Raw genomic sequence first — 23,606 nt, 5'->3', positions numbered from 1 at the left:
TACCTCCCACCCAGCCCTCATACCCTCAGCTCCACCTGCACCCTAGATCCTGAACCCCCATCCCTATCCAAATCACTGGTAGCCCTGTTGCTCACACTGAACCCCTGATTTTTTGCCTCACCCCAGAACCTAGGGGGCCCACAAAATCCACTAACCCTAAAATTCCCAGAAGAGTTAATCGGGCCTGAGGCTTTGAACCTCTTTCCTCCCCACCCCCACCAGGAGAGTGAGAGGTTTCAGTTGGAGGCCCATCAGAGAGAGTTGGGGGGGTTTTGAAGGGGCTTTTTTCGCTTCTCACTTGTTTGGTCCCAAGCTGATTTTTTTGTGGATCAGTGACACCTGACCCAAAAAAAGGCTCCCCACCTCTGCCATAAATAAAGACAATGTTGAAACCTTTTTGTGTTGGCCATAATATTTTACTTTATTTAAAATGAAGCCTGGCCAACAAGGCCCCAATTGGGGCCCAGCCCCCATCTGACCGCAGCATCCTGTCCCTGGCCCCAATCCCGGGGGTGGCTCCATCTGACTGCAGAAAGGACTGGAGGTGGCCTCCCTCCTGCTGCAGCATGGGCAGGAGGAGAGGCTGTGTCAGACAGAGAAGGGTTGGCAAGCATAGTGAGGAGGGGGCGCAGGCCCCTAGTGGTTCTAGAAAAGTTGACATTTAAACAACTATTGTTGCTTTTGAGTTTTGTTTTAAATGACTTTATTTTTCAGTGTAAGCTATTAGAGAAATGTTAGCTTTCTTTTAAAATTCTATTAATGCATTATACTCTGCATAATAGAATAGATAACTAAACAAGTCAATTTCATCTACTAAAAATGGTTATTTGTATTTGTTTTAATATTTCTCAAGATGCCCAATCAATATCCCACCATACTGGGTTCACACAAACATAAAACGTAATTTCCCCACCTGCCCCTGCCCCATGGAGATTAGTTTAACTGGAGGTTTATTTGTATTAATTAATTATATTTTTAATATTAAATCTTCCTTTTTGTAGAGGCTTTAAAAGTCTTAGAATAAAACGTTTCATGGGGAAAAAATGTGTTTTAAAAACACCAAAGGCTTGCAAAGAAGAGTAGTGCGTATGAGGGAAATACTATGTTTACTCTCTGATAAGTCTTCTGTCAGGGTATTATGCTCTGCTCTTATAGGGACTGGATGAGAATCAATTCTGACTAGAGGGGGAATACATCCAATAGCCTTGTGATTTTTCCTCTAGGTATATTTACTTTTGAATATGCGTGTCCTTTAGCTACAGGTTTATCTATACTAATTATCTTCCTTACATGCCATCAAACAATGAGAAAGCTTAACCATTCTCTATCAGCTTGCTTACTTGTTACACAAGTCAGTGAATTCCAGGATGCTGGAACAGTGAAATGTACTTTTGTTTTGCAAGTCATTTACAGATATCTGAACTAGGGATGTTAAATATCAGTTAATTGAATAGTAAATTAACCTCATGAATTCTTATCAGTTACTCGTCTATTCTATAGTCCCCGGGGGTGGGGCCAGCAGCCAAGTTACTCTAGCCCCACTGCCACTCCATGCTACTGCCGCTGTATCAGAGGCAGCAGTGCGGGGTATAGGCGGGAAGCTGGTGCGCATAGGGAACCAGTTTAAAAACCAGCTCCCCTCGCGGACTGGCTGCTTGTCTGTGTGCAGATCAGTTGCCTGTTCATGTCTGATACAGAGGCAGCAGCGCTGGGTGGCAGCAGCCCCTGTACAGTTGGGGGCAGGAGTAGGTCCCAGTACAGGTGCGAGCCAGAACTGAGCCGGGCTGCTGACCAGCCTGCTAAAATATTTACTGACAAGGGGGCGGGGGAAATGTGTGCAGTCTATAACATCATATATATAGTAGCCCAATGTCTGTGACTCTGTAACACTGAAATGCTGGCTGTTCCCTCTGGGTGGCGCTGTTTCCTGAGTCATGTTCTTCTCCCGCCGTGGCACTTGGCTGACTTCTGTGCTGCTCAGCCGGGCCGCCACAGGGGAGCAAGCGGCACAGGGGGCCGTTTGGGCGCTGCGGTCCCCATGCAGCTCTGGGAGAGAAGACAGACATGGAGGAGAGACCTGAAAATCCTGTCTTATGACGGGATAATTGGCTAGTTAACAAATAAGCTTTTGCTTTTCAATTAATTGACTACACTGTTACATTCCTAATCTGAACCACACAGCAGCTAGGAAAGAAATGGCAAAGCACAATGTACGTTGTATACCATGCTTCCTTTCTGTTCCAGTAAAAAGATGGGAAACTAACTCTCCATCCCATACCCATGCCACTTTGGTAATAGATTCACTGGTTGTTTCTGATAATTTTCTTTATAGTAGCTATTTGGCTTAGGTAGTATTTTTGTTCTGATTTATACTTCAGAGTTTAAGTGCAAAAATGCTAAACTTTTGACATTCTGTATTGCTTGTGCCTGCTGAAACTAGTCTGTCAATAAGTTGCCTACGCTATGCCTCAGTGGCAAAAATATTTCTTTAATACTCTAGGTTTCTTGTAGAATGTGAAATTCAAGTTGTAACCTAAGCAAGCCATTACAAATACATTGTCATGTGAGCCAGTCAGTGGCTTGGTAGTATTTCACAATATTCTATGGAGTCCAGTAATGTTCCATTTTCCTGTGGTTGAAGAATTGATGGTATTGGTTGATTACTTGATAGGTGCTCTTACTACATGTCATCCTGTTGGCTAGTCTAGAGAGTCATTGTCTGTAGAACATAGTGAACTGCTACCATCGGTAGGGTTTGCCTCCCTAGCTTCTGTTTGCCAGAAGCTGGGAATGTGCAACAAGGAGTGGATCACCTGAGGATTACCTGTTCTGTGCATTCTGTCTGCATTGGTCACTATCAGAAGACAAGATACTGGACTAGATGGACCTTTGGTCTGACCCAGTATGGCCACTATATTATGTTCATGTCTATCAGGCAAAAAGTGGATAAAAGACAAGTTTTTTGAAAGAGCTAGAGTTAGAACCCTAGATAGATCAACTTGTACACTAAAACAATAAAAAATATTGTAGGTGTGTTCTTCTTTTCTTTGTTATACAAGCAAATCATAAATATATATATAATGATTATGGAAAATGCAGTGATTGTCCCAATATTCTTCTTCCGAGAAATGGAAATCCTAGTCTCCTCTCTATTCTATTTTAGGAATACTAAAACTAGTTCCAGTAATAGAAAAAAATTTTCATTAACATTGCTTATATATGATAGTATTTTCTGTTTGTTGGTTCTAAATAAACTGACTTTTCAAGCCAAATAAACTGTAGCATGAGAAAAGTTGAATAATTCAGATGTTTAGAATTCCAAAACTTTATTAAGTTGCAATAGACCTCTGAATATGCATATTTGAGACATATTCAGGTGTGTTAATTTTTCTTTTAAATTGTTAGCCGTCCTTGAAAAATGTATATGCTCCTTATGCTTTTTTGGCAATGTTTGAGAGTGTTAAAATGCATAAATATTTGTTTATTGCAGGAAGATATAGAGGCGGAATCTACTTTTTCATTAAATATGAACTTCAGCAGTAAACGAACAAAATTTAAAATTACTACATCAATGCAGAAAGACACACCACAGGCGAGTATTTTTCAACATCTTTAAAAGTCAACAGTTTTATATAAGTATTATTTAAAATGGACTTAAATCTGAAGTAGGGTTATCATGTGATTTAAAAAATTGATCATGCTGTTAAGCAGAAATAGAATACCTTTCATTTAAATATTCTAGGTGTTGTGTGCATTTTCTCAAATATTGATATCAATTTTAACATCGAATCTAAAGTGCTCACTGCTCACTTTCTATTCTTTCTTACAAATACTTGTACTGTTAAAAAAAAAAAAAAAAAACCCATGAGCGAGTCTTTCATTTTACGTAATACCAGTACTGCAGTACAATCTCATTATCACAAAAGCTGAACTGAAAAATGGGAAATTATGTACTAAAATAACGGTATTCAAAATAAAACAATGTAACTCTGTTTCTTGTTCAGCCGGTCACTCAGAAAAATACATTTGGTTACAGTTTGCAGGAGACAATGCTGCCTGCCTCCTCTACAACAATGGCGTGGCCTGGTAGCGGACATAAGATTTTGTGCCAGATGCACTAATAATTCATGTGTCCCTTCATCCTCAACCACCTTTCCAGAGGACATGTATTCATGCTGACTGGTTCTGCTCATTAACAATCCAAAGGGAGCGTGTTTATTTTCCTCATCAGAGTCATTGCAACCAGCAGAAGATTGACTTTTTTTGGTGGTTCAGTTTCTGTAGTTTCTGCATCAGAGTCTTGCTCTTCTAAGACTTCTGAAAGTATGCTTCATACCGCGTCCCGCTTGGATTTTGGATGGCACTTCAGATCCTGAAACCTTGATTTGAGTGCTGTAGCTATTTTTAGAAATCTCACATTAGTACCATGTAAAAGGCGTCTTATTCTTCAGACTCATATTCTATACACCTAGATTGTGCTGAGAGAACTTGCTTATTAACATATTCCAGAGTTCATCAGTTGCCACTGTGGTTATCCGTATTTACAATGGCAGAAAGAGATATGCTAAAAAAAGCTAGCTATGTCTGTAGGTCTTTTTGATCTTTACTCAATCCATAAATTGAGTTGAGCCAGATTATAAACTCACCAGTCATAAATAAACAAGAGGCACTTCATGAAACCTGTCCTTATTATCTAGTCAGGATTACAGAAATGTATTAATTGTGAATGTTTTGTCTTTTGAAAACCTAGAACTAGAGTATGGATTCTAGGCTAACATTTTTCTGTTTCTCGGCTATTAAAGTTTATCTAGATTTCTTTCATTCATATAACTGACACATAGTTATACAGACTAATACTGTAACATGTTTGTTAATACCCTTAGCTTATTTGTCTTCATTCAAGATATCATCCACTACTTGGAATACAGTATATAATAATAAATGGTAGGGTTATGTGGCTTTGTGTGAAAGAACACAAAACAATGGGAAATCCAAACTCTTTTGAGTTTTGTATATAATCAAATCAGAAGTTGTGCACATGAGGGTATACTTAGCTATGATTTTAGCATTCCCCGTCCACTACGTTAGAGAGGTTTTTTTAATTTTTTTTAAGTACCATATTCAAATCTAATCAAAGCAATGAAAAGACTACTCAATTTGACCCTTCTTAAAACATCAGAACTTAGAAACCTGTAGCGTAATCTTTCTTTACCTTCACTACTACAAGAAAAGGGAGATAATTATGGACTTACATTGAAGATTTCAGAAGTGCCTGTCATTGTTAGACTAAATAGGTTTTATGTGTGAAAATAATTCTTGACATTATTTAAAACTACAGAACTGCAAATAATAGGTTTCACTAACTTAACATATTGAAATAAATTCAGTTTATCAACTCTCAAAAATGTTCGTTTTTGTATTATCTGCTACTTAGCAGTTGATCATTGTTGTAGAAATGTGCAGCTACTGTTTATTCCATAATTTCAGTTTGATTCCCTCACCTCCTAAAATGCCCAAAGACTTAACAGCTTTCATCATCCCTTTTTCCCTTGATAACTTGTTCCATGTTGTTGCACTGTTAATTCAGAAATCAGACACTCACTGGAAACAGATAATACAGAAACAACATGCAATTACTGTGTGTGCTCCAGTACTTACTTTTATATTGATCATATTCTTTATTAAAATACATTTTTAAATTGAAATGAAACTGTTGCAGAAATCCCAGTCTACCGGCATCAGAAAATCAACTGACTTTGTTACAGATCCTGTTCAGTTGCCATTTGCTTCAGGGTATATGAAGCTTTGCATATATAGGAAAAACCTATTCAAATTAATACCTCTTAATCTTTTAGAAATTATTCTCTTTCTGTGCTTGGTTTTGTTTTAAAAAATTCAGGATTTTTGATACGTGTTTATCTCTGTGCTCATTACCATGGTAAATATAACATAAGAATGTCCATACTGGATCAGTTCAGTGGTCATCTAGCCTAATAGTCTGTCCTATGAAAGAATCCCTTCAAAGCTGAATTTATTGTACCCCTTTTTGTTTAAAGTACACCCAGCTAACACAGCAGCAACTTTTTGGGGGGTAGAAGTTTGCACCCAACTGGTGTTCGCATCAGCGTCTTCAAAAATGATCTGCAGATATGGATACCTGTGGAAATAAAACATATACCCACAAATTTGCAGAGCTCTACTAATGTGGTTCTTGTTTGGGCATAACCTGCCACCTTTCAGAGTTTCTGTTAAATATCTTTTATAAAATCATTCTTTAATGAGACTGTTGGATTATTTAGTTTTTTTGTCATAGGAACATAAGCACAGTCATACTGGGTCAGGCCAATGGTCCATCCAGCCCAGTATCCTGTCTGCTGACAGTGGCCAATACCAGATGCCCCAGGGGGACGGGACACAACAGGTAATCCTCACGTGATCCCTCCCCTGTCCCCCGCTTTCAGAGAAACAGAGGCTCGGAACACTGTTCCTACCCTTCCCGGTTAATAGCCGTTGATGGACCTAACTTCTATGAATCTATTTAGCTCTTTTTTGAACCCTGTTAAAGTCCTAGTCTTCACCACATCCTCTAGCAAGGAGTCCCCCAGATTGACTGTGTGCTGAGTGAAGTAAAACTTCCTTCTGTTTGTTTTAAACCTACTGCCTATTAATTTCATTTGGTGACCCCTAGTTCTTATATTGTGGGAATATTTAAATAACTTTTCTTTATTCACTTTTTCCACACCAGTCATGATTTTATAGACCTCTATCATATTCCCCCCCTTAAGACCTGTCATCTAAGGTGGTTAATCTTAAAACTTAGCTAGGTGTAGGCACATCCGTATTAAAATGAAAATAGAATTACGTATCATTCCTTGTTTCCTTTACTGAAGATAACATCCTGAGACCATAGCTTATTGCTTTTCCCTCTACCAGGATCTTTACGTGTATTCATCTTTAATTCTTTTGCATGAAGTCCAAGCCTTATGGCCTCACATTCAAGATCCATTTTAGCTTTTGTGCCCCTTTATATCGGCAAGCATTTCTGAAGCTACCCTTCCACTTTTATCCCATTAGATTTTTAACTTATTCCTGCTTGTGCTTTCAAATTCCTTTTCTCAGACATGAAGCAACTTTACTTTCGTCCTTCAAGAACATCTTCCTCTTTACACACCTAAACACACCTGTTTATTGGAGCTTTTCTGCACTGATCTCTTTCAGATATCCTCCCCACTTCCTAATACCTATCTCATAGATCTGGAAGGGACCTTGAGAGGTCATGGAGTCCAGTCCCCAGCCCTCACAGCAGGACCAAGTACCATCCCTGATAGATTTGCCCCAGATCCCTAAATGGCCCCCCTCAAGGATTGAACTCACAACCCTGGGTTTAGCAGGCCAATGCTCAAACCACTGAGAGATCCCTCCTTCCGAACACATTCTCTTATTGGGTTGTACAAATTAAGGTCCTACAGGTAGGGACATGTCTTTATTATATGAAACATCGATGACATGAATCCTAATTTACAGATTCTAATTGACTGAAACAGTAAGCATTTCTGCCCCTATAAATTGGGGAATAATCGGCCATTTGTGTAGATTTGGGAAAGCTGTAAACAATTTCTAATTAGAGAATTCTTATTCCAAGGGATTTAGTTTAAGAAAGGGATAAGGAGGACTTCATATTTTAAAACACTAGCCAGTGCTACAAATATTCATATTATAATATATTTGACAGCAGCCTTCAACTAACTGAAGGAGGTTCCAGAGAGGATGGAGAGAGGCTGTTTTCAGTGGTGACAGATGAAAGTATGAGAAGCAACGGTCTCAAGTTGCAGTAGGAGCCAGCTAGGTCTAAACTATTTCATTAGGAGGGTAGTGAAGCACTGGAATAGGTTACCTAGGGAGGTGGCAGAATCTCCATCCCTAGAAGTTTTAAGTCCCGGCTTGACAGAGACTTGCTGGGATAATTTATTTGGGATTGACAAAGCAAGTGGTTGGACCCAATGACTTCCTAAGGTTTCCTTCAACATATGGATTCTGAGAGTCTATAATTTTATATTCTGTTTTATGTAGATGAGGCTTCAATATCTGTTCAATCTGTTCATAAAGCTAAAATATCCAGCTCCAAAGGGATGTGTTGGTGGCAGTTATGGACTACAGATCCTTTTTCACTAGTTTCATTCCCTGCTGTTCACATTTCTGGACAAGCATGTTTGGTCAGGGCACTTTGTGCTTTTGGCTGCTTAGAGCTGTTAGCAGTGTGATGGGGTCCCCAAGATACAACATGCACTGGGGAACTGCTGAGCCCTCTGTTCCCACATTGTGAAATATCCCTCTTCCTGTTCCTGGCAGGTACTACACTTAGACATCCACAGGCAGGGACACACCCAGCTGAGCTGCATGAATGCTTTCCTACCCTCAACAATAGATAAGCCAATTCACCCCAGCTCTCCTGTCTTGGACTGGTCAGAAGCCTGAGTAGTGGAAGTTTTTTACTCAGTTTGCTTCTTCTGCAAAGGAAAATATATCCTTACAACCTTTTTACCTAAAACAAATCTGTTAACTACAGAAAGATAGATTTTTGGTGGTAAGTAGCAGGGATATAGATCTATAGTAATCATATAGATTACTTAGCCTGCAAATTTATTTTTGTTCCTGAAGTTCTCCAAACTGAACCGGATTTGAATCCAATAGTGTCTCACCCTGCCAAATGGTACAAGAAGGTTATATATCCTCAATACACAGGCTGGGCTGACCCACTCCCAGCTCAGTGTCTTTGTCCTCCAGATGAGCTTCCAAGTGTTGATCTGTGGTGGGGAGTATGAGACCAAGTTATGATGTCACTTCCCCTCTTTTATAGGTTCTTCCAGCTTGCTGGAAAGATCTTTTGCTGTGATGTGAGGAACAGACAATTTCTATTGGTCAAGCAGTTTCTGTTGTGTACATATTCCATCTGAGACTTTTCCATTGTATATTGTTTTGGGGATTCTTTCCTTCAAGGGTATTGTTGAGCCATTAACCACTGTCTAGCTACCCCATTGTTATTCCTGAATGGGGGGTTGTGAGTGTTCCCACCTGACAACATATTTCAGTAACCCACACAGAGCAAAATTTCGTAATGTCACATATAGTGATAACACAATCTAACAAGATATTAATGTTTAGCAGACCAAGACTTTTAAAATGATACTTCACCAAGGCATAGCTTTTAACAAAGCATCATTACATCACAGCAGTGAATATGAGAGTTCCAGGGTGTTTGAGGGATAGCGTATCACAAGCAATCATTGTAAATAACAGCAATCTTGAGGCTCCCTTATCTATGCAGAGAGAGACTGGAATTGCACATTAACTTCATTGGGATCAAACCAGTATAAAAATGAGCTTTATGCTATTTTAGAATTCCCCAACTCCACTTCAACTTGCATTGTGTGCTATAGTCATAGATAAAAATCCTGCCTAGAAACTAAAATTGAGATTTAACTAGCTTTCATTGTTAAACATTTGTTTTCTTTTAACAAAGTGAGAAGCATTGTAGATGTTTTCTGAATGTTTATTGATCTTAGTATGTTTGTAGCATCACCATTTTCCCCATATTTCAGGAAATGGAGCAGACCAGAAGTGCTGTAGATGAAGACAGGAAAATGTACCTTCAAGCTGCTATAGTCCGTATCATGAAAGCACGTAAAGTGTTGCGACATAATGCTCTTATTCAGGAGGTAAGAGGAAATGCTGTCCATTACCATGGTCTAAATCAGGGGTGGGGAACCTCAGGCCTGGGGGCCACATCCAGCCTCTGGCTTACCTGGATCCAGCCCCCAAGGCATAGCGCTCCCCCAGCATTGGTGAGCCTGCACTGGCACTCTAGCCTCCCTGCTGCTGCATCGTGGAGCCGGAACACACAAAATCTACTAAGCTCGGTCCCCCAAGACTCCAGAGTAGGAGGGGAATGTGGGAAGTGTCTTTCTCCTTAGTCGGGGGCCACGTCATTGAGGGGTTTTCATTTGATTTTTGCTTCTCACTTGTGTGCAGTTCCTGATTGATTTTTTTCGTGGGGTCAGTGGCCCCAGACCAAAAAAGGTTCCCCACCCTTGTTTGACGCCTACATCTAGACTTCAGGCTTCTTTTGGAAGAAACTTTTTTCGGAAGAGATCACTGCAAAAGTGATCTGCTTTTTCGAAAGAGAGCATCCAGACTAAATGGATGCTCTCTTGCATGTAAGCTATGATTGCTATGGACAGAATAGCCACCAGGGCACTTGTGCTTTTTCTCTTTCCTCTTCTTCCAAAAGAACTCCCTCTTCCCCATCCACACATGGTTTTTTGCAAAAGAGCTCTTTCAGAAAAAGGCTTCTTCCTGGTAGAATGAGGCTTACCAATGCCAGAAAAACCCCTCTGTTCTTATTTTCTTGCGGAAGAAGGCAATTGCAGTGTGGATGTTCCTCAAGTTTTGTCGGAAAAACAGTTGTTTTTCCGGCAAAACTCTGTAGTGTAGACATACTCAAAATGAAAAACTGATGCCTGTGTCCTGTGTTTAATCACAAGACTGAGGCCAAGTACACCTCTGAACTAATATTTTAACGAGACTGTCAATAATTTTTCTAGAATTGTTTTAATTCAGAATGTAGTAGTTTTATTTAAGTTGTGGTTATCAGGTTGTCACAGGCATTAAAACAACGTATAATGTTCGCCGTGATACCTAATAAACCCAGAGCTCTTATGATAAGGCTAGATTTCATTTTGCTCTATGGCTCAGGTTTTAAAAATAGTTTAAGTGTAAACATACATATCAACTTTTATGGGAGACAAGTATCTAAATTCTCTAGACTGCTTTGAAAATGTCAGCCCACTAATTCTTCCCTTCACTTCTACCCCACTCAAAAAACAAACAAACAAACAAAAAAAAACCCAAAGAAGCCCAGAATTAGCATCTATCCATAACTGTATGGCCAGAATTTTCACGTCACCAGTGATCTGGAATATTTGGCTTGAAATCTGAACATCAACCTTCTGAATATCGGCTCTTTAATGTGTCTTAGTAGGAACTCCTCAAAATTGAAAAACCCTCAATTCTAGCCATTTTTGAAAACCTGGGTTTAGATGATCATCCATCACTTAAAATCAAATAATTTTACTATGTGATAAGCCACCTACACTACACACTAAAATAATCCAATGAGAATCAAGTAATACAGTAAATAAATCAACAATCCATTCCAATCAACAAGCCTGGCAGCATGCCTAGGTGACCAGTTTTTGGCTATTTGGTATCAAGAAAAGGAATGAATTACCAAGTCAAGGGAGTCTTACAGGAAAAAAACCAACCTAATTGGCAGCTCCTTCCCAGGTGTCTCTACAGATCTCCACTCTGGCAGTATAGAACAAGGAAGGAAGTAGTTGGTGAAAAACAGTCCTGGAATTTTGGAGCTGGGGTGGGCAATAATTTTGGATAGGGGCCATGACATCAAGAAGTTGGTAAGTGCTCAAGGGCCGCAGTCTTTCATAAGATAGGTAACCTACCTGAGGTTCCTGCTGTGCCAGTGGACCATATCCAGCAGCTTTGTGGGCTTGATCTGGCCCATAGGCTGTATTTTGCCCAGCCCTGATATAGAGCATTATAGGCAAAACCTACACTTCATTTGAAACAAAAATTGAATGTCACCCAGTGAAGATGAGACAACAGTGTTGTCCTGTATTTTGATGACTCTCCACTGATCAGCCATACCTTCCAAATAAACTTAGAATAAACTTTTCAAAAATGCCTTACTGACTTAGGACCATAAATCCCTTTTGAAATTGGGGCTTAGGGACTGAGGAGCTAAAGTCACTTTTAAAACTGGGGCTTAAGGTCTGAAATCACATACATGTTTCTGAAAGTAGAGGCTGGAGCAGCACAAGTGTAATTGATTATAAGTTATCAGGTAATTTGGTTATGATACATAAGGAGGTACAGAATCTAGCTCATTCCCTCTTAGCTTTGTAGGAATGAAAAGTGAAATACAGTTATGGAAATCTTAATCATTGGATAAAATGTGGACAATTAAGACTGTCAGACTGACATCTATTACAGAAAATGTCTCTTAGGTTTTTTCATTCAAAATATGGGCTCTGTCATCACAGTGAACTTATTACTGAAGGCTCATTTTTTTTCTCTTCAAATGTCTGTATTTGTCCTGTGTTGTGGAGTGCAGGAGAGTGAGTTTATCATTTGGTATATTTTGTTATTTTTGTGTTCAGATATATATGCCTTTAAACTGTTAGCTGTGACTGTTCATTGATAAGTAAAAGTAAACTCAACCAATAAAAGAAATATAGTCAAGAGAGAAACAATTTGTATGTATTAGATTATGTGCTTTCGTGGGCCAGACCCACTCATCTAGTAAACCATCTTGTTAGTCTTTAAAGTGCTACATAGTCCTGTATTTTGTTTCAACTACACCAGACTAACACGGCTACATTTCTATCACTATGTATCTTTTGACACTAAAACCTGATGGAGGTTATCTGTCTCTCAGAACTCTGAGAAATATAGTATGTAATAATCATTTTTGTGTGGGTGTGGGTTTTTTTATTGCTTTAGAGAATATATATTGCATTTGTTTGGAAGCAAAGTTCATGAGTGATACATTAAATGATTTTCTTCAACAGGTAATTAGCCAATCAAGAGCTAGGTTTAACCCAAGTATCAGCATGATCAAGAAGTGTATTGAAGTTCTGATAGATAAACAATACATTGAGCGAAGCCAGGCCTCAGCAGATGAATACAGTTATGTAGCATGATGTTGCTATCCAGCAGGCGTGGTTGTAAGAAGATCATTGCTGTCACTGTTTGGTGTGTTCCTGTGGGAAGAAGCAGGCGTGTGCCTCCATACCTGGTCACTTGGCAGCCCCTGTTTTTCTGCTGTTTACAACATCACCAGTGCCACGTCATGAGCGTCAATGAAAATGCCTATAGATATTTCAAGCTCATGTCATTATGACATTTCTTAAAACTTTACTAAAAGAATGAGTGAAGTATTGCTGAAATGTGGAAATTTGGTTGGGTACCATGCTTTCCCCTCCCTCCCCTTCACGTTTGCAGTTGATGTTTTTTAATGTATCTTAAAAGAAAAAGTTAAACTAAATATTGTAATATGACAGATATCCTAATAATTGTATCTACATTAAAATGTAAAAAAGATGAACATGATACTGCTGCTTGTCAAATAAAAAAAGAAATGGAATATGTCTCCAGGTTAATGACTATAAAAGTAGCTATGAAATCATGCCTGTTAATATTCTGTAGCCTTAAAAGCTGTGAAAATAATACCAGTTATGTTTGTTTTTGAATTCACTCCCATTTATCTTTCATAGGAATTTTGTTTATAAGCAGCAAATACTAAACATGGTAAGTAAAACAGTATTTTGAAACAAGATATTTATGTTAAATCAAAACATGTACTTGATCTGGGATCAGGCTAATTTTGATATATTTTGTCAATGTCTAAAGGCCATATGTATGTATATGTACCTCTCTGTCTGTGTCTCAATATACAATAGGATGATAATAGGTAATTATGAGAAAAAGTATAATTCATGAAGTTAATGGATTATCACAAATCATTAACTCAGGGGTCCCAAGTGCCAGTTCCCTCGGAACAATTGTGTAATCCAGTCTCTGATTCCCTTGGGGGCAGCTGTCTCATTACCAGCCCCAAAGCCCCTCACCTTCTTCCCATCGCTCCTCCCTGTCCCTCCATGGCATCCCATCCCTGAGGATGTGGCTTTAGGGATCACCGGTGGGCCGAGGGCCGAGGGCCAGCGGTAGCAGCAGACATGCCCCTTTGCACCCCCTGTGGCAGCAGGAGACGACAGGAAAATGGAGTGCACTGGGCGAGTGCACTTGCTCTGCTTCCCCGCAGTTCCTGCTGCCATGGCAGTGACACAACCGCTGCTGCGTGGTGCCAGACTCTCCCGGTGATCCCTGGAACCACATACTCGGGAATGGGGTACCATGGGGCAGAGGAGGTGGCAATTGTGGGCCTTGGGGGATGGCAATGGACAGATGCACTTACACACTGCAGCCCCCTTGGAGTCCTGGGTCAGATTGTGCTATTGCTCCAGCTGGAATTGGGCTGCGGACTGGGAGTTTGAGACCCCTGCTTCAACTAGTAAGTGTAGTTACTGCACTCCTGATAAGGAATATAATTGGTCACTAATTGAGAATTGGCTCGAAATCTGAACATCCACCTTCTGAATATCAGCAGAAATATGTTTATACAGGGGTCTTGCTAATGGAATGCTAACATTTGATCTGATCAAAGACAAACTTACAAACCTTTTTTTGCAGAACCATGCTGTAGACTGAACAGATGTTTTTTCTAATAGGGCTGCAGAACAAACATCTGGGACTTCCATGTTACTTCACCTAAAAATGTCAAAAGTAATACTTGGGATGATTTTTCCAGGCAAGTCAAGACATGTCTAGTCATTTTAAAAGATCCATACATTTCAGTATAATTGGCATTCCCATACAATGTCTTTGGTTATTATACACAAACTGAGTCAGTGCCCTTCTCTTAAAATGTAGCTCTGTGTATTCAGTGCTTTGAATTTTACTTTATAATGGATTCCTAACCACACCCTCCCCCAGGGGAAAAGTAGGGAAAGATTCAGCTTTCTCAATTTGGGTTAGTTCACTTAAGTCATTCTTGGCACAGTGTAATATAACTTGCCTTACAGCATTGTGCTATAGCCTGGCATCTAAACAACCTGGCAAGTGTCCTCTCAAAACACCAGCAAGTGCTAATATGCAACAAGAGGCAGTGCAAACTACAAAGAGAAAGGAAGGAAAAGACTGATTTAAAAAAAAGCTACAGTTTCTTTGTGTGTTCCATTCTGTGACGACAATTTAAATCTGAGTTTTTCATCTGCAACAAGCCAGTTAATATATATGGTTTGCAGCCAGACTGCTATATCCAGAAATGTGGGTTTTGTCCAGCAAAATGTTGTCCTGATATTACTCTTGCTTTTAACCGGCATTATTGATAATTTCTACGTTGAGAACATTGATTTAATTTAAAATCCAAAATTATTTTTACATTAAGTTGTGTCCCACAACTTTCTTTCCCAGATCAGACTGCATTATTTGTAATGTTGAACTTCATCTCAGGACTCTCAGGTTATGTCTACACTTCACACTTATTTCAAAATAACAGAATGTGCAGCAAGCCTGTTGTTTTGAAATAATTTCAAAATAACGGGCTTCGTACTCCACTTCTGTAACCTCATTTCACATGGAGTAAGTATTCTTCCTTCGAATCTGTTCATAGTTCCCCAGCAAATGTACCAGCATCCTGAAAAATGTTTCTACTGACTAATAGACAAAACTATTTTAGGAGAGAATTTTTTTATAAATGGTAGGGCTGTCAATTGACCTGCATTAACGCCCGCGATTAATGCCGGACAGGATTAATGTGTTAAAAAAATTAACATGTTAATCACAGGCGCTAATGCTGTGCTGCCTCTTTGAATTGCTGTTCTGGCACTTCAAGGGGGAAGTGCATGCAAAGCTGGGGATCAGCTGGGGACTCCGGATGATCTCCGGCTCCACTTTTGCTGCCCCTTTGAAATGTTGCTCCGGCGCCTTAAAGGGGCAGCGCTGCATAGTGCCCAGGGTCAGCTGGGGACTCCAGCTGACCCTGGGCTCCGCCTTGCGCTGCCCTTTAGAAACGCTGCAGCAGTGCTTCCAAGAGGCAGCGCTGCATGGAGCCTGGGGTCAGCTAGAGTCCTGCCCCGTTGCGAAGGGAGTTGCACGTGATTAATCGTGCTAAAACTTTATTGCTTGACAGCCCTAATAAATGGTATTTTTTCAGTGATATCTTTGGGACCATAAATGAGTAGAAATTTATCCTATAATGTTGGTGACGGGGATATAGAATGAACTAGGAGGAGTATCCATACTAATATTCTCAAAAGTGTTAAGTACCTCCCATTAACTGGTAATTAATCTGAAGTACTAAAGTCTGGCAATGTTTGGATTCTACTGTAGGTACTGAATAATCTGCTAGATGGTATCCAGAAACTAGAACACCTTTAAACTGTGTGGTATACAAAATTGAACAAGTGATTTATAGGATTTGTTCCTTCATGGATGTGTATGTTGCTTTGTGAAGAAGTTCCCTGCCCTGTGAACATGAGGGGAGGAGGAGTATCAGTGCAGCTGGGGCTGTGGGAGGCAGGCTTACAGCTCTACCCTCTCTGCTGAGGGTTCCATCCCACCATGGGGACGGGAGGAGACAGGGCAGCATGCCACATGCGCACCCCCAGCCTTCCCGGAGCACCAAGGAGGGAAGAGGCTGTGCAGCCCAAACCTCTCCGGCCCCTGAAGCACAGGGAGGATAGGTGGACATACCTCCAGCTTCCCTGCCCTGGAGCAGTGGGTAGGGCAGGTGCTGGGAGTAACAACACTCCACCCCCATTATGCCTACACAGGCATTCTGGGGGCAGAATGTGGGTGGGCCATGCCTGGTGGTTTGGGAAGGCAAAGCCTTCCCCCGCTTAGCATACTGGATGCCCATGCCTGAGAATAAAATCCAGGAATATAATAAAATAACAGACTACAGGATTTAAGAGGCAGGGAAACAGGCTATGGGAAATATTGGTGCTTTTTGGAATAGTTTCTTCTGGTAAGGGTCTCTGGAAGTGCTCTCCGGTATGATGTGCATGTGTTCATGCTCTCCTCACCAGAATTGGTTAGCCTGTGCCTGCTTATTGCATAGCCTCAGGCTTCAGAACAGAAATTGGGAATGGGTGATAGGATGGATCACTTGGTTACCTGCTCTGTTCATTCCCTCAGAAACACCTGGCTTTAGTCACTGTGGGAAGACAGCGTACTGGACTAGATGGAACTTTTGTCTGGCCCAGTATGTCCATTTTTACATTCTTATGGGCATATAGGGAGGAGTGGATCATTGCCATTCCCATTCCTTTTCAAGAGCCTGTAGCTTAAAATGGAGCAATTGTGTCTCCTCTGCTTCCTAGTGACTAGTTAGTTTCTGCTTCCATGATCAGTGTTTTTTCTTTGTTTCTTATTGGTATAAATTGTTGCCTTTAGTGGAGGTTCTCCCTTTTTTACTTCCACCCAGTTTCAAGGACAGAATCCTTTGCTCTTTTGGCCTCTTATTTTTGGTACACCAAAAGCCTGGGGATTAAAAGCCTGCCAGATTTGCGATAGGTTTTTCCCCTGGAGCAATAGGCATTTGGGCAGTCTGAATCTCTCATGTTCCATCCAGGTGCTAAGTTTTACAGGGTGTAGAAGGAAATAAGACAAGCTCTTCAGGCAACACTCCCATAAGACCTGTGTGGGGTCTCACTCCCCTCCTTGCCTTCCCCAATAGTTCAGTACCTACTTGAAGCTGAAACACTCCAAAAGTATTAAAAGAAGTCTGTCTTTTGAGAGAAAGAGATAAGTCACTTGAGGGTTGTTTTTGAGGAGACTTCTTGTCCTGAATTGGTACCTCCGTGGCTCCATCAGACATCAGCACCAGAACCTCAGTATTGGCTAAATAGACTTCCCAGGATAATAGCCTGCAAGGTAGAGTTGGTGAGATTCAACTTTCCTGATGTTCTTCAGAAATCAAGACTCATCAAAATGTAATGGCATGAGAGAGTCCAAGGCGCCAGTACCATCTTTATTCCAATGTTATGCAGAGCCCTCTTAACTCTACTGTTTTCTCTGTCACCATCTTCCTCAGGTTGTATGCATTCAGAGAGATGCCACCTTAACGGTTCCTTTGGCACTATATTCAACCACCTCTTGCTTTCTGTTCCTGTTGAGAGCTTCTGTAGTGCCCACAGTCTTTACCATAGCTCTCTGGCTCTAGATGTCTTTCACATAAAGATCTCTTCATTTCTGAGGAACCAGAGTTCTCCCTTTTATGGCACACCAAGATGAGCTAGGTACACCAACCACCACCTGTCATTAGGTTCCAGCAAAAGGCAAAGCCCCTGTACTTACCCCATCTAACCAGTCTCTGCAGTATGGTTAGCAGCCTCTAGTAGTGACCATGGCACTGATGACTACTACCCCTCCTTTAGACATAAAGGACAATACCTCATATTCAGGGATCTCAGTCCAAGGCTCTTCTGCAGTTTTAACTATCCAGTGCCCCGGGAAATGTACCCTGATGGTGACTTGCCAGACACTCCAGAAGGTGTTCCAGACCTCTCAAATGTAACTCCAGATATTCCTTTTGACAAGGTTTTGAGGGGCCTAAGTATGAATTGCATATTGCAAAAAAAAATATGAAGTGAGGCATTTATATACATATTTATGGAAAATTAACACATTTATTCTACTCTCACTACACTCCATTTTTTTCCACTTTAGCTGTGGCAAAGTCATGAATGATGCAATCACCGTTTAAAGACCTGACAATGCTCAAAAGGGACAAACCATTGAGATGCTTTTGAGTCATGGCGGATCAGAGAAATTTTTTATCCTTGTTAGAAGAGAAAAGGAATGTTCTCCTCTATAGTTAGTGATTATTACTGACAGACAGCTGTAATGCAGTTTCAATGTTTGGGAAACCTCACTGAATCCAATATGACAAAATAACTTGGTACATCCTAATAGATAAGCTTTGTCGTCTTTCTTCTCTATATCTGAGAGTAATATGAATCCAAGAAATTATTTAGTAAGATCAAACTGGGAAATGATCTGAGTACTTCTGATATAGACATTTGATAAGAACCTGAACTGTGTGTGTGGAGACACTAGCTACCGCCAGATGGCTTTTGGTTAATGTCAGAGAGCTAGGGGTATCTACTACACTAAACTATAGTGTTCTGTCTGTTGACAGCAGCCTAAATACATTTCCTCTGTATTCATTAGCTCTTCCACAATTAGAGTCATAGGATTAGAAGGGACCTCTAGGTCATTTAGTCCAGTCCTCTGCATGTCCAATATTAGAATGAGTAAGACAAAACAGAGCTATCCCCTGTCGCATTCTCTATCCCCCTTAACAAAAAGACTTCATTGAAAATCAACAGATCAAAAGAGCTATCAGGTTTGGATGGTGCAGAGTAAAGGATCAAGCAGAAGGCACACTGACCTTGTTTTTTCTACCCCCCTTCAAAGTGCTCACCAAAGAAAAAAGTGAATGAGATTCTATTTATCCAGGTGTGCAAAAGCAAAAGGGACCTAAATCTATGCTTGTGCAAAAATCTGTTCTCCTGGAACTGGGCCTGAAGTCAATAAGGCTACAAAAGTGCAACTGTCCCCAGGAATAGGTCTGTGTTCTCATTCCCTTCTCAAATCACAATCATTCTATGCTTACCCAACATTTTCCACTGAGGAAAAAAGTATTTGAGTTGGGGCAGAAAGAAGATTAACTTCAGGTCTATTTCGCTTTGTTTTTAGAATGAAACCTTCTAAGGCACAGGGGGCTGCTTTGCCTTGTCTTCTTTGCTGGCAGGAGAGCTCCAGCAGACTCCCTTACCTGACCTGGCCTTGCCTCTTGTCTGAGAGCCTAAGGCTATAGCATTATTAGCCCTATGGTTATTCTGGCACTGGCTGGAACAGAGACAGTCAAGCCTAGATAGTGAGAAGCTTTTTCAATCCCTTAGATGACATTGTTTTCTCTAACTCTTCCATTCTTTCAGAAAGTAGAAGACAATATCTCAAAGTATTTTGATACCTTGAGCATTTTCTCTGCAAAGCACTAAAAAACAGACCAAGAATAATCTAGTGCTGGCAGGCCCGAGAATGGCAGGAACCACAAATTGTTTCCATCTAAATTCCACAGCTGTGTTTATTCTAACTTTTATTTCTTCAAATTTCCCACTACTGCTACCAGTAATGCAGCTATCCAGCCATAGCAATGACAAGAACATGAGGCATAAACATGCTGACTGCCAGCATCAATCATGGCATGTCACATCTATCAGGGATGCATAGCACAGTGCTTTAAAACCACTGCTGCCTTGTTTGTACGTAAAGTACCATCGATGTAACAGGACTGAAATGTGAGGAGGAGAAAGCTAATACAAATAGTGCCCTTCTTTTACGGTTAAGCCTGAAAGTTCAATATTATGGTGACTGTTGCTATAGAAAAGCCAGATATCCACAACAACAGGCTTGTAATTTTATCTGAAATATTAACTTTTCTCCAAATAATAGTACTTTATGCTTTGATACAAGGGAGTGCTAGTTCCTCTTTGGTGACAAAGATTTTTCCAGTCCTGTGTTTTGATTGATGGTCTAGGACCTCATGTTGTTGGGTTAGGCACTAGGCAAACACAAAGATAGTCCCTGGTCCAATGAGTTTATGCTTAAATTATAAGACAAGAGACAGATAAATGGAGGAGTGGTGGACAGGAAACAATTGGACAATGTTGGTCAGCATGACAGGCAGTTGTCTCAGGCTACTAGCGTGCCGAGTGTTGTCAAGTTTTCTGTGGGCAAGCCAGCAAAGGAGCCTGTAGGGAGGGGTTAGAAGGAGGATAATAGGGAAGCTTTGTAACTATCTACTTCTCCGCACACTTTGATTGCATAAACCAATTTCCTTGTATCTTTTTTTTGTTGCAGTAGAATCAATTTCCTTGTCGTCATGCTGGCCAGGAGATGCCTGGGTAACTTTTATTCCTGCTTAAATTTCCAATTCACAGCTTGGTAGGTTTAAAAGGTTTTTGGTATTAGAGTAGAAAGGGGATAAATTACCTTTTGACTATTTCAGTACAGTGGGTTGTATGTACTAGCTTCAGGAGGTGTAACATTTCATTTACATGACCAGCCTGGGAGTGCGGACTTCAATTAATTTTTAAGGAAATATACTATGCAGCCACTTTTGTCTCCCACTGAGGGGATTTATCAGTAGCAAATGAAGAGTGAGGGTAAAGATGCATGTTTTTAATGGAACCAGAAACATTTAGTGCCAAATTCAGTAAATAACCAGAAGTGGAGCTGGGACCGTTCCTCTACCCAGCAAGAGAAAAATTATAAATCCCACAACTCCTGAATCTTAGTCTACTATCCTTGTGAGACAAAAGACAGGACTATGCAGCACTTTAAAGACTAACAAGATGGTTTATTAGGTGATGAGCTTTCGTGGGCCAGACCCACTTCCTCAGATCAAATTGCTACCGTGTGGTCTGGCTACATTCACAGGGATCATCTGTTTGTTTTCTTTTGTACAAATTATTTCTAAACTCCATACCCACATGAAAACATAGTTGTTGAGAACACTTCATTACTTTCCTTAAAACAAACCTGGGCGATGTTTATGAGTGATCCTACTTTCTCCCCGGGGAAGAGCTTCACTGTGAGGCATTCATACATATGATTGTGTGAATTAAAAAAACATGTTATACTAGAGCATTCAGCCAGCAACCAGGGACTGCTCCTCCCATGTCCTTTTACCTATCTTATTAAATTGGTCATGCTCCTGCTCTTCTGGTAGAGTTAGCTTTCTGCATTTTAGTTAGCAACTACTCAGTTTCCAAAGGCAACCTAGTTCATCACTTCCGGTCCTTGTTGGTGTCAGCCAGAACCCAAATCATCTTCTCATGCTTTATTTCCCTCAAAGCAGACAAACTGTCCCCAGTGCCTTACGACTGCCTAGAAATGCCTTTGGGGTATGCAGGGCAAAAGTATAGTTGATTAGTAGGCTTGAGCCAACAGTGTTTACTGTTGTGATTGTGTCTCACAATAATTAGCTAAATGCAAAATGAAAATACAGATCTCGGCCTGCAGTTCAGTTGTATTGTACTCCCTGAAATTTCTGTGCTAGTGAGAAAATATCCCAGGCCTGCTTCGGCCGTATCTACTGCAAAAGGAATGCACTGGTAATGAAAGACCTCTGTAAAGTAATGCTGGCTAGTATGCACTTCGAGATTTTCTCCATAAATATCATATAAAATGTCAATGCTTTAATATATCGTCAGGAAACCCTGACAAGTATTTCAAATTATTTCTCGATTGAGCCTTTGTTAAAATGTATATAGTTGGAGAGCTTGCAAACACCCTTTGAACTTTGCATTGTACAGCAAACTGGAGGTTGCGCATAAGCCGAGGCTTCAGTAGATAGTCTAGATGTGAACCTGCACCTAAAGTTCATCCCAGATCATGGGACAATGGGAGAAATAGACCATTAACCTACACCATGGATGGGTAATCATTTTTGATGGAGGGCGCCACTCCACGAATGTAAGTGGTCAAGGACTGCACTCTTTCATGATATTAATAGAGGAGGTGTAGGGTCTGTGATTAGAGGTTGGGTGTAGAAGGGAGATTGGGATAAGGGATTGGAGTGCAGAAGGGGGTGTGGGATCTGGGAGAGAGTTTGGCTGAAGGAAGGGGTTGTGACCTGGGCCAGGAGCCTGGGATTCAGAAGTGGGTACAGACTCTGGGAGGGGGTTGTGACCTGATCCAAAAGTGCAGAAGGGGTGCAGGGATCTGAGTTGTGATGGGGGGGGTAGAGCGGGGTCTGGGAGGGAGTTGTGAGTTGGGACAAGGCCTGAGAGGGGGCAGAGGGTTTGGGGGACGGAAGGACTGGGATATTAAAAGCAGGCTCGGGCCAGGAGATGTTTACCTAGAGATTCCTCAGCCAGGCTCCCTGCCTTCTATGTCCCCACATGTGTTCAAAGCACCGAGCTGTGTTGGCTGTGAGTGGCTCTGAATGCTGTGAGCCTGAAGGAGGAAGAGAGGTACTTCACACACTGCCTGGTCTGCTAATAAGCAGTTCCCATTGGCTGGTTTCTGACCCATGGGAACTGTAAGATTGTGCTGGAAGTACACATGCAGGTGCAGGGCAGCTGGGTAGCCTGGTGGAAGCCCCTGGTGGGTGACAGGCTGGCTTGGACTTGTGAGCTGTATTTTGCCCGCCCCTGTTCTGTACCTTTCCCCTTTTTCCCTTGCCACTCCAATAAATAATATGCATCTAAGAGCAGCAAATCTGCAGAATCATCAGTTCAGCCAAATTAAGCACCCCACCACAATCATTTGCTATAAGAAGAGATGACAGCAAGCAAACCCCCTTATTCATATTATAAATACAGTCTCTCTTCCTTTCACTCTTACTCTGTCCCACCTCCTGATATATCATTGCTTACATGGGGGATGAATGCATCAAAAAAAGACTATAAGGAGGATTGCTAGCTGACAGGGTCCTGTTTCCAGCATATTCAGTGATGGGTAAATACTATCATTATCCTCCTCCTAATGAAAGCTAGTATGCATAAAACCACTTTCCTCAGCAGCTGCAAACTAAGGCCCAAGCTTTCAGCCACTGGGCAGTGGTGGGGAGTTGTATGCGTTTGTCAGCTTTGGACCTGACTCAGGATTTCTAGTATAGCTTTTGATTTTAGTTCCACAATGTCCTGTAACTTACTAGAGGCTTATGGGGGTAACGCATATAATGCATAGAGAGAGATTCATATGATGTCTCAGAAAAATGTGGTTGATACACCAGCACTTTGCTAATTACATAACATTAATTTTTTAACTCTATTTCTACACATTCCAGAAGAGAGAGGCCTCACTCTTCCTGCATAAACTCAAATCAAGTCTATCTCCCTTGCTTCCATTCAGTCTCACAGTTTACCAGACCCTGCTAATAAAATCTGTGATCA

At 40.9% G+C, this 23,606-nt stretch overlaps 1 protein-coding gene across 5 annotated transcripts in view; it reads left to right on the top strand.

Annotated features, from left to right (window-relative positions):
- Nucleotides 1-13,219, top strand: part of CUL2 (cullin 2) — an 89,418-nt gene extending 76,199 nt beyond the window's left edge. For all 5 annotated transcript variants that reach the window (XM_014578525.3, XM_006133006.4, XM_075922692.1 and 2 more), the window contains 3 exons: nucleotides 3,491-3,592; nucleotides 9,600-9,716; nucleotides 12,645-13,219. In XM_014578525.3, coding sequence (XP_014434011.1) covers nucleotides 3,491-3,592; nucleotides 9,600-9,716; nucleotides 12,645-12,776 — 351 coding nt within the window. In that variant the 3' untranslated portion in view covers nucleotides 12,777-13,219. The remainder of the gene's footprint in view (nucleotides 1-3,490; nucleotides 3,593-9,599; nucleotides 9,717-12,644) is intronic.
- Nucleotides 13,220-23,606: the final 10,387 nt, after the last annotated feature.

This window comes from Pelodiscus sinensis, chromosome 2 (assembly GCF_049634645.1).
Source record: "Pelodiscus sinensis isolate JC-2024 chromosome 2, ASM4963464v1, whole genome shotgun sequence".
Lineage (NCBI taxonomy): Eukaryota > Metazoa > Chordata > Testudines > Trionychidae > Pelodiscus > Pelodiscus sinensis.
Note: the sequence above shows the minus strand (reverse complement) of the source record. Positions and strands in the feature narration are given on the sequence as shown.